This window comes from Pleurodeles waltl, chromosome 2_2 (assembly GCF_031143425.1).
Source record: "Pleurodeles waltl isolate 20211129_DDA chromosome 2_2, aPleWal1.hap1.20221129, whole genome shotgun sequence".
NCBI classification, from domain to species: Eukaryota; Metazoa; Chordata; class Amphibia; order Caudata; family Salamandridae; genus Pleurodeles; species Pleurodeles waltl.
In genome coordinates, this window is record NC_090439.1 from 1,195,219,088 (window position 1) to 1,195,231,093 (window position 12,006).

The 12,006-nt window shown below is 45.4% G+C and overlaps 1 protein-coding gene across 1 annotated transcript in view; it reads right to left on the bottom strand.

The window, feature by feature from the left end:
* Positions 1-5,881: 5,881 nt before the first annotated feature.
* LOC138279330 (butyrophilin-like protein 2) overlaps positions 5,882-12,006 on the bottom strand; it is a 430,170-nt gene continuing 424,045 nt past the window's right edge. Inside the window, exons 12-13 of the mRNA XM_069219396.1 lie at positions 9,546-9,572; positions 5,882-8,068 (exon numbers count right to left, since the gene is read on the bottom strand). Coding sequence (XP_069075497.1) covers positions 7,557-8,068; positions 9,546-9,572 — 539 coding nt within the window. The 3' untranslated portion in view covers positions 5,882-7,556. The remainder of the gene's footprint in view (positions 8,069-9,545; positions 9,573-12,006) is intronic.

Sequence of the window (12,006 nt, forward strand, 5' to 3'; positions counted from 1 at the left end):
TCAACCTTAGCTGCTCTGCTCTGCTATAGCTACCTCTATCAGCATAAGCTACTAGAACACTACTATTTCACTAATAAGGGATAACTGGACCTGGTATAAGGTGCAAGTACCCAAGGTACCCACTACAGACCAGGCCAGCCTCCTAAACTAATACTCACATTTATGGTATCTTGGTTGAACAGTTAGGCTAATCTTGGAGAAGTACAAAGCATTTGTTCTACTCACAGCATCAATTAATACATTCAAAATAATAACTTGAGTCCAATTTATGAAAATACCACAGATTTTTGTATAAATTGTAAGATTATCAAAATTAGGCAAGTACTTTTTAAGTTATGAGTTTTCGAAGTTTAATAAAAATAGTCCTTTTGTGCATAATTGCGCACCATACGACTCAATGTCGGATATCATTTAAAAATGCATATAAAATCAGAAAGGAGGTTTATCAAGTTCTTCTTTTGTAGGTTGGTCTAGGGCATCAGTGGGCACAGTGTTTCAGCTAGAGAAGTTCAGGTGGCTCCCGGTTCTGGCGGGAGCGGCGGGAAAATGTCTCTGGAGCTGGTGCAGGGCAATTGCGGGGTACTACTTGGAAAAGCACAGCACAAGTAAGTTTAAAGGTGAATCCTGGAGGACCCTTGGAGTGTCAAGGTCGCAAGGGGTGAGGGACCCTTAGGGCTCAGTTGGTCCTTCAGTGCAGGTCACAGGGCGGCCAGCTGGAGAGGGAATCGGCGAGCCAGGAGCTGTGCGCAAAGGTGAACTTAGAAGCAGGAGGTAGGCACATTGGAGGGTCACTTGCAAGTATGCAGAAGCACTCTGGTGGGAGGTCCAGGTAGTTCTTGAAGTCCCTTAACTTGATCTTCTGCCTGGTCCTTTTTCAGTCCAGAATGGATTGCCTTTCTGGATGTCTGACATGAAGTGACCAGTACCTGGAGCTATTGCACGGTCTGGCCACTGGAGGGTGCAGTGCCACCATTATTGCACACTTTGTCCTAATAGTTCATCAGGTGAAGTTTACCCAGGCTGCAGCATCCGGTTCCATGGTTTGTGGCCAGTCAGTGAAGCGGGCTTCAGTGAATCTTTTGTTCCTTGGTGTCGTATAGTGATAACTTCAATCTGGAGGGAGATCATTGGTGATTTTCAAAGAGTTGAAGTCCCCTGGGGGTTGTAGAGCCTGTCCAATATCCAAACAACTACTTATCACTGATTGTCCAGTCCTGGGTGCTGCAGGCAGGGTTTGGCACTTTTGTTTGGTGCAGAAGGACTTCTATTCTTGAGCCTTGGGTCTTCTTTGCTGCTGGTCTTCTTTTGTTTCTAGAATCCGATTTCTTGGTCTAGGGATAACCACTAAATATGTATTTAGTGGGTATTTTAGAGGACACCTGGTAGTGACCAATTGGTCATCTACCTTTGTAGTGTAGCCATTTTTAATGTAGCTTTCTGCGTGTTTGCTTAAAGTATTAGGCCTCTGTGCACTTTGCCCTAGATGCATTTTATTTAGCCATGCACTGTTATTTTACAATAACCAGTTTCAAGGTCTTGTTTTATTTTCTTCTATCACACTGTTTAGCTTACTTCAGCACTGAAGTTCTCAAACAATACATTCTTGCTCACTCTGTGCTTCAGTCAAGGATACAGTCTGGTGCATTGCCGATAGACGTGGTAGAAGTTTAGTCTTCAGGGTTCGTAGAAAGTACACATTCTTACGTAGGGACATTTCTTAGAACACCGGCATGTTAGTTATAAAAACACTTTCTAGTCCTGGTACACGTAAGAGGGAGATTCCGACCAGGAACCCACAACTAGACGCTGACTGCCCTGTTGCAGATGCTGATCCAGATCACAGGCTTTTGCTCAGGTATGAGGGTTAATGTCCTCCCGGAGAATCTGAAAGGCAAGCTTAGAGCTTAACGTGCTGTGCTCAAAATATAAGTTAGAGAGATAACGTAATCTAGGTGGCATAGTTGCACTATGATAGCATTATTCTTATGTTTCACTCTCCTTGTTACTATTTCAATCCTACTGTGTTGTATGATTCTGGTTATTGTGGCTCACGCCTTGTTATCTAAAATGCAGTCATTTTATTAAACCAATCTTTAAAACTCAAACTGCCTTTGTCATTTAAATATGAGACCGCACTTTGTATGAGAGAACTGGTTGTGACCTGAGTGACCACAACTTCCATGGAAGCACTAAGATGTCGTGCACTCGGCTGCCCAATTGTCTCTTCCCTCTGGGAGAGATAAGGTACTGCTAGTTAGCCGGAGCACAACCCGGATTTGGGGTGACAAGGGTCCTTCTCCGTGGGTCAGGCTTAGTCCCCCACACTGTGAACGATCTTGCCGCCCAAAAATCCAGTAGTCTCATTAGGATAATGAGAGCCTACGTGACACCTTAAGGTGGCTACACCCACTAAGTGACCACTTCCTGTGGGAAGGATCACTTCCCTACACCTGACTGGCTATTCTCCTTCCATCCAAGATGAAGGAGAATTAAATGGAGAGGTAACCTTGCATGCAACACTTTAGGAGTGGTGCAAGCTGGGGGTGACCACTCCACCTAGCCTTTGTCTGCTTTTCTGCCATTGCTCCTGCCAAAAGTGGGGAATTGCAACAGTGCTGCCATTTGCTTCCAGCAGGAGGCCTGGGGGTCGAGTTTTAATGCTGGGGTGCCCTTTGAAGCTCACCAGCAGGTCATTGCACATTCCTGAGTGAGGAGGTATTACCACCTCCACCCAGGAAGGACTTTGTTCTGAATCCCAAAGAGCAGGATCTCTCACCCCAGGAATTCGGGATCTTGTCAGCAACCATTACAGGGTAGTTATCTTTTTCAAGGGGCACCTCTGAGGTGAACCCTGGGAAAATTTTGTAACAGATCCAATACTGGTACCAGTTTGGATTTATCATTCTGAGTTGTTTGTTACCAAACAACTCAGGGTTCTGAGTAGCCATCATGTAGCTGTGAAACCTGTACTGACCAGTGTCCAGCACATATATTAGAATGGATGTACTCTTCACGTCATCTGTCCCAGATTTGGCAAGGAAACAGTAGGGGCATATTGCTCATGCATCTATGCCAACACATATACTATAGTGCAAGGCTTGCCAGAGGGGTGTATGCCATGTCAAATTTGTCGTTTAGGATTGCAATGGCAGTGCTTGGTGCTTCTGGGTGCATGTTCTCAGAGGGTGGCACAATCTGTGCTGCTGGCCTCAGGGGCCTACCCTTAGTACCCCATGCCCTGGGTACCTAAGTACCATTTGCTAGGGAATTGTAGTGGCAGCTAAAGGTGTTGCCAATTCTGCCAATGCATCACAAGAGTTTTACAGAAAGAGATCTGGCACAGGGAACCTGGTTAGCAGGGGCCCTGGGCCCTAACAACTTTGAGGCTACGTCATGTACCAGGCAAAAAGTGACAGGCTAACCATGACAAAAGAGGCCTCTTCTCACAAGGACTACATAGTCACTTAGAAGTACTTCTAAAACAGCATTGACTCCGAGTACCTGGAACCCACTTCTGTCTCCTTGTCTTGGGTACACTGAATCATGACAACTGAACAATCTCTGCCCACTAACCCAGCTCAGGTGGCAGGGAACCTGGGATTCATGTGCACAAGGGAGCAGCCCATGGGTTGAAGGCACAGCCACATCCTGCAGAATAACACTGAGCTTCAAGACTGGGCTAATGGTCACTGTTTCTAAGCGCTGTACACATGCTGATCTCGTAACTCTCCCTCCAAAGATCCTTGAATATCCTGATTTAACTTACTGTGTTTTATCATTTAATACCACTCCTCCTTTAGTTCTGCTATTTGCTTTCTATCTCACTCTATTCTCCCTGCTCCCTCTCTCCCTTCACTTCTCCTGGATTCAGCATCTATCCCGCTCCCTCATTCCTCCCTCTGATCCAGTTCATCTCCTCATTTACTCCCTTAGCTGCCTGGTCCAAGCAACCCCCGTCCAAGTAAACTGAAAGCGTATTCATCACATGAACGTTAATTCACCAAAGTGCCAGGGGTAACAGAAGTGGCATCACATACCAGCCCAATGACATCATAGGAAGCAACATATTATGACCTTTGACACTGAATCTTCTACTGCAGTGATGTTACATGACGTTGATCCTGATGACATCAAAATAATTTACATTTCTAATGTTAAAGACTTAAGCTGGATCCCAGGTTCGAATCCCTAGACCCTTTGAGCACTCCAACAACCTTTCAGATCCAACCTATCTAACCAACACAGACCCTGCACCGCTGGACCACCCTCACCACAATTGAGATCTGCTCCATCATGAGTGGCATCCGCTCCCGAGCCCCTTTGGACCCCTGTCCTCAGCATATTTTCAACAAGGCCAACACATCCATCGCACCTGAGCTCCTGCATACCCTCAACTGCTCCATAGAAGCAGCCACCTTCCCAGAGGCCTGGAAGCACTCCGAGATCCACCCACTCGTGAAGAAGCATATAGAGGACAACAACATGCTGGACACCTCCTAATCAGACTTCAGGTACAATCACAGCATAGAGACCACCCTCCTCGGCACCACAAATGACATCCGTTGTGGCCATACAGCAGCCCTCATCCTACTGGACCTACCTCTGACCCAGTCTCACACCTCACCCTCTGCTCCAGACTCCAAGCAGCCGGCATCAGCTGAAAGGCCCTACAAAGGATATGCTGTTTTCCGTCTGGTTGAACACAGAGAGTTAGACTCCCACCTTAACTGTCAGAACCTATGAAGATCAGCTGCAGAGTTCCACAGGACTCCCCCCAGAGCCCCACACTCTTCAACATGTACATTGTCCCACTCACATCCATTGTCAGGCACCATGGGCTGAACATCGTCTCCTACGCCGACAATACCCAGCTGATCATCTCACGGACTGAAAACCCCACTACTATCAAGAAGAATTTCTACAACGGGATGGAATGCCGTGGATGATGGACAGATGCCTCAAGCTCAACTCCAACAGGACTGAGATCCTCATCCTGGGAGCAACCACATCAGCCTGGGATGATTCCTGGTGGCCATCAACCATCAGCACCCCTCCTGGACCTGAACAAACCATGCACGCAACCTCAGCTTCATCCTGGATTTATCGCTCACCATGACCCGCCAAGTCAACTCAGTCACATCCTCCTGCTTTCACGCACTCCAACTTCTCCAGAAGATCTACAAATGGATTCAAAGGACTGCTGCAAGACTGTAACCCATGCACTGGTTACCAGCAGACTCTACTATGGCAACACCCTCTACGCTGGTACCAGCTGGAAGAAATGGAAGAAACTACAGCACATCCAAAATGCCTCAGCCACATTCTTCCTGGACATTTCCTGCCGCAAACATACTGTATCTCCAACCACTTAAGAGATCTTCACTGGCTTCCCATTGGGAAAATAATTAATTTCAAGTTCCTCGTCCATGCTTAAAAGGCTCTCCATTACCTAGGACCCATCTACCTCAACCACTGCATCATGTCCTACTCCCCCACCAGTCCTCTCCACTCAACAAGCACCAGCTGTACCCCGCATGTGGAAGGCCTCGGCGAGTGGAAGATCCTTCACCTACCTTGCGGCTAAGAGCTGGAACACCCTGCCCCTGCACCTCAGGCAGTCACCATCGCTACCCCAATTCAGGGAGGACCTTCAAACCTGGCTCTTCAACTGAAGCTCAGAGGACAAACCCCGCATAGCGCCTTGAGACCCTTACGGGTGAGTAGTTGCACATTATAAACCCTGATTTGATTTGATTTGAAGCACACAATGAAAATAGCAGAACAGATATTAACATAGATAAATGTCTATTCTACATACCACCTATATTTTGAATAGGGTGCTGACTAAATAGAAGCATCACACAACTATTAAAGCATAACAAATTATGTGTTTATTGGAAGAGTAGAACAAAGCCCTACAACAAATCAGAATAACATTTGGAACCCAAATATATTGAAAGTAAACATTTTTTTTTCACTTAATTCAGCCCTTTTCAATGTTAATACATTTTCAAAATGATCACTTGTAAGGTGATATCACTTATGCAAAGAACGGAGAATACGTTTTTACTCAAACACATAATTTCCTATGTTTTGTGAATAATGAAAGTCAGCAACATGTTTCAAAATGCAGATCCATTTTATCTATTACGTTTTTATTTATTCCGGAGAGTGCGTATTGCACTGCTGAATTTGTTTTCTAGAACAGGTATACAAATATCTAGTTGGAAACTGCTACCAGTAAGAACCAACTTCTGTACTAATAGGTCAGTTCTTAAAAAAGCTAATCGAAGTTGGACGAAATACAACTTAGTTTAAGAATATTAATGAGGTAGGTGGCAAACTGCAACCCACTATGATTGTATTCCATCACAAGGACAGTAGACTCCCCGGGTCAGCAGACCACATTTTGTTACACGGCTCCTACTTTGGCAATAGGACTAGGTGTTTAGGACGGCAGCACTGAGTGACAGTGGCACTGCCAAGTGTGCGAGATTGAGTTCACCCACACCGTGAGTAGCTGTCACCCTAATTCCTGCTAGCTCACAGTGCCCTCCAAACCTGCTGGGGGGAAAAAGTGATCACGGCAACCTGAACATGACACTCTGACTTCTTGGGAAAGTCGAGGAAACAGATCATACCCCTTTCACTCAGTCACGTACACACGCCAAGGCAAGACACAGAAATGTGAGAAGAGTTTTCAATAAAGTCATTGAAGCCATCACAATCTTGTATAAAAGCATTGACTTCGATAACTAGGCAGATGAAACAAAGCAAGGTAACCAGCTTTATGATCAGGGTGAAGAAAAACAAACAACCACACCATGTTGGATGTGATTCTAGATTTTCTAGAGGTTCTATAAATTCTTACCTAACCCTAGGTCTATAACTCAGAGGATAGAGGTTGTAACTCTCTGCCTAACCTGGTCTAAGCGATCAGTCCCAACCCCATACCCGGAAAAGTATCAGGAATCAGCCTGTTATGTAGAAAGCAATATTCAGGTACTGTTTATCCTCTGTTCTGAGCATTGTTTTTGCTGAAATTAATGCACGGTATTGCAAACGCAGTACCAAGGGTCTCAAAGGGCAAACCAAGGGTCGCAGCTGCTTCCCCTGGTGACCACTTAAAGATATCCAGGCTCCAACTACCCTGATGTCCAAGAAAATAGGCATTGTTATTTAAATATATTTCACTATATTGAAGACAAGAATATTTTTTGAGAACTCCTTTCAAGGCCTCCCCTCTTCCACTATTACCATATCGCAAGCTGGCACACATCCCCCCCATCTACCACAAATCCCATGTTCATATGGCAGTTGTCACTCACTCAGTGGGAACACTACGGAAAACACTCCCAGACACTGCTTCTGTGGTGGGCACACTGAGACAGGTCCCACCTCGTGTACATCACACAGAGGTTTCCAGATCACCCAGAAAGGTCACACACCCTGAGAAGCTATCCATCTGGGATGTAGTCACTGATGTTCTGATAAAGCTGATGTCATCACAAAAGATGATTTTTTTGAGGTTTCTTTTTATGATATTCTTCTTCCTCTTAGCACAGTGTGATTTGTGCTTCTCTGCTCCATAAAGAGAAGAACGGAAATAGTGTTTCTTTGGAGAACGAACACCGGAATGTATAAATATAGTCCAAGGTGTCAGCATTGAAGAAGGATACTTTGTTGCTTTTGCAGTCTAGATAAACTCCAACCTTCTTGAGCTCACTCCTGATGACCAGGGGAGTTGGGGGTGATGTGAGTGCAAAGTATCGTGGACTCCTCAGCTCCAGCAGCCATGCTCCCTCGTTAGGTGACAGGTCCAACTTTCCCTTTCTCTTGATAGTACTTTGGACGACCCCTATGGTCCACCCACTACCGTTCTTCACCTCGATCTCCCAGTAATGCTTCCCTGTGGAGTACCCCTCTGAACCCAGCACATAGAGTCTAGTATCGAAGCGCTCAGGATAGTCCGGTAAATCGGCCTGTTTCTCTCCTCGTGTCACTGTCTTGTAGTCATTTGAGATGTGAAGTTCAGGGTGAGCTGTGTTTGGGTCCATTGTAACTTCCACTGTAAATTAAGATTTAAAGAGGGTTTCAGTCACAGACCATAGACAGAAGAGTTGTATCTAAACCTAAAGGAGGAAGAGACAGGGACAGAAAAGAGGAAGCATACATCATAATATGTCTGGTCTACACAGAAGAGGGCAATAGAAAGACAAGTGTTGAAGTGCAACTCAGTCAGGGGTCAGACCACAGAAGACAGGACAGTACATCACCATAGGTGTTAGTATGAGTGGTGCATCACCATAGGTGTTGGTATGAGTACGGTACATCATCATAGGTGCTAGCATCAATGGTGCATCACCATAGGTGTTAGGGTGCATCAACATAGGTGTTAGTATGAGTGATGCATCACCATAGGTGTTAGTATGAGTGGTGCATCACCATAGGTGTTAGTGTGAGTGATACATCACTATAGATGCTAGCATCAATGGTGCATCACCATAGGTATTAGTATGAGTGGTGCATCCCCATAGGTATTAGTATGAGTGGTGCATCACCATAGTTGTTAGTATGAGTGGTGCATCACCATGGATGTTAGTATGAGTGGTACATCACCATAGGTGTTAGTTTGAGTGGCGCATCACCATAGGTGTTAGTATGAGTGTCGCATCACCATAGGTGTTAGAATGAGTGGCGCATCACCATAGGTGTTAGTATGAGTGGTCCATGACCATAGGTGTCAGTTGACGGGCCTGCTCCCTACTTAAGATGCATAAGACAGAAAAATGTCTGGCCACTGCAGATTCATTGATCTTGCCAGTATCATATAATACAGAGAAAGAATCCTATCAAATATGTATGCATTACTCCAACTCAGGGGACTGACTCTGAATGGCCCACACCCAGATATTTCTGTTTCCCTATAAAGTAGAGAAGATGGTAAGGAAACCATGAGGAGGCAAGAGGACGGATGGGTGAGTGATCCATTTTTCAGCTCCTGTTGGTACTACGTGTCTCAATGATCATGAGTGGAGGAATATCTAAGGATATGCAAGGGACTGGCACAAGGGACTAGGGACGAATATAATAAGAATTGATTCTGTAAAAGTGGTTGCAAATTACACACCTACTTTTACCAAATCAATTCTGATTTTGTGAACCAACTTATGTACTAGTAGAATCACCATTCTTAGTGGGTCACAGTCCAACCTACATCATTAATATGTAAGAGGCAGGTCTCAAATTGCAACCCACTATAATTGGCCAAAATCAGAGGGATGGTGGCCGGATGGGGTCAGCAGTTTACTATGTCTATGACTGTTTTTCAATAAAGCAATATTTAAATTGCAATTTAGTAACATGACATCAAATCACAAATTGGGTTTGGTCCATTTGTGGTCACAAAATTCCTTACTAAGCCGGACCTAGAGGCTTTTTACAGACTTCCTGATAAATTTGAGTAAATTTGAGTCAATACGGTGATAGAATAATACCAGAGACTGTGGGTACATGCACAATGTTTAATGTGTAAGATTTCTTACCTCGATTTCTCAATGCAGAAATAATCTCTGAAATGAGAAATATGGTTTCACTATTGATAGGAGTACACATATACTAATAAACAATGCAACATCAAAAGTCCATTATTAAAACATCGAGTTTGGCACCTGTAAATGTGGCAGCTTTATCCGTGCAGTCACTCACAGATCCATACCACTGACCACGTCATAGTCCCTCATCATGTGATTGACAAGATGGGGGATGTTCACAAACTGCATTTTGTAGTACATTTAATAGAACCTCAATAGCACTACTAAAGAAGAATAACATGTTATTCACGAAGCTAAGAGTGCAAATCTCCACCTCACTCATCTTTTCAATAAGGAGATACTCAACATGTAAGTTTACTACTTAGTATAAATGTGCATGGGACGGGGAATGGCGGAAAAAGGGCATCATTATTACTAAATGGGAGGAGTTCAGGGTGGAGCGGGAGGGTTTAAGTTAGAGTCAAGGTTGGGTTAAGGAATGATAAAAGAGTACGCCCATTGCTATTCAGAAACCACACTTTTAAAACAACCACAGCTACCAATGGATCCAAAACAGTAGTAACTTACTCCAGCTCAGGGATGGAGTAACTTCAGTACCAGTCACGGTCAATCTCTGTACTGCAACACCCTCCTGTAGGAGGCTGGCCTGGTTTGTAGTGGGTACTTTGGGTATTTACAACTTATACCAGGTCCAGTTATCCCTTATAGTGAAATGTAGGCAGTTTTCTAGCAGCTTAGGCTGATAGAGTTAGCTGTAGCAGTGCAGCCAAGACTGAACTAGGAGACATGCAAAGCTCTTGCAATACCACTATAGTCACACAGTACTTATACTCAATAAAAGACAATATTCAGTGTTACCAAAAATAAAGGTACTTTATTTTAGTGACACAAGGCCAAAAATATCATAGAGACAGTACTCCTACAGTCATAAAATAGTACAAATAGTGAACAATACAACAGATTGCAATGGGCCTAGGGGCAACACAAGCGATATAATAAAATAAAATAGTGGAAAGCGAAAGTCGGATTCCCCCCTAGGCTAGTGAAGTGTGTATAGGGGCACTGAGAGTGTAAGAAGACACCAAGGGTATGTACAATACCCCACCCCAGAGCCCAGGAAAACAGGAGTAAAGTACAGCAAGTTTCCTCAGAACACACTAGAAGTTGTGATGAAGGATTATGAAAGAACGAAGCAAGCCTTCAAGAAACGAACAATGGATTCGTGGAACTAAAGACCTGTGGAGAGAGGAGACTAGGTCCAGAAGTTGATGAAGAGACCAGAAAGTACAGGAGCCCCTGTCAACCTGGAAGAAGGTGTAAAAGTGAATTCTCCAGTTGGAAGAAAAGTACAGAAATGCACCAAAGAAGATAACTGTGGGTTCCTGCTTGGTGCAGGAGATGCCCCACATGGAGTCGTTGGATTCAGGCAGTTTGCGTCGTTGGATTCCACCAAAAAGCCTTGGTTCCTGCATGAACGTGTTTTCCGTCAAAGAGGAGCTGCCTGGATCTAGGAAGGACCTGGGGGTCTCAACTCAGACTGAGGTGAAAGATGGGGCTCTCAGCACTTCAGAGAGCCCTCAGAAGACCAGGCAACATCTACGGGAGTCCCAGGACACGGGGAAAAATGAATTGCAAAGTGCGGTCATTGTAACACTACACAGGAGGATCCCACGCCGCCGGAGAACATGAGCTATTCTGTTCACAAAGGATTCTTGGAAGAAGTGCACAAAAGCCCAAGGAGCTGCAGAGGACGTGCTGCACAGGGGTACTGTCTGGCACGGGGTGCAAGCTCTTACCTCCACCAAATTCGGACAGCTTGAGCTTTGGACAGTCAGGGTCCCTTCAGTCCACCACCTGTGTTCTAGGGATCGCGCTCGTCGACAGGAGAGGAGTCCCAGAGTACCGGTTGCCGTCGTAAAGAGGTGCCTGCTGAAGCAGGGAAGTGACTCTGTCACTCCACGTGAGATTCCTCTGGTTCTTCTGGTGCAGGGTGAAGACAGGCATTCCTCAGAGTGTGCAAACTTTGGACACTGCTGCAGTTGCTGGCTGGAGCGGAAGTTGCAGGTCACAGGAGTCTTCCTGGATACTTTGTTGCAGTTACAGCGGTTCCTGGAGCAGTCTGCGGTTGATCTGACAGTCAGAAGCTGAAGCAGAGGATGCAGAGGAGTCCTGGAGGAGTCTTGCAAACCGAATCGGAGAAAACACCCAGAGGATATACCGTAAATATCCCTGGAAGGGGTATTGGCTACCCACCCAGGTATGGACCTATCAGAGGGGGTCTCTGACGTCACCTGCTGGCACTGGCCACTCAGAGGTCCCCAGAAGGTCCCCACACCTTGGAGTCCAAGATCGCTTACGCCAGGGACAGCCTGGATGAGCTCTGGGCACCACCCCTGGGGTCGTGATGGACAGTGGAGTGGCCATTCCCCTTTCCTTTGTCCAGTTTCACGCC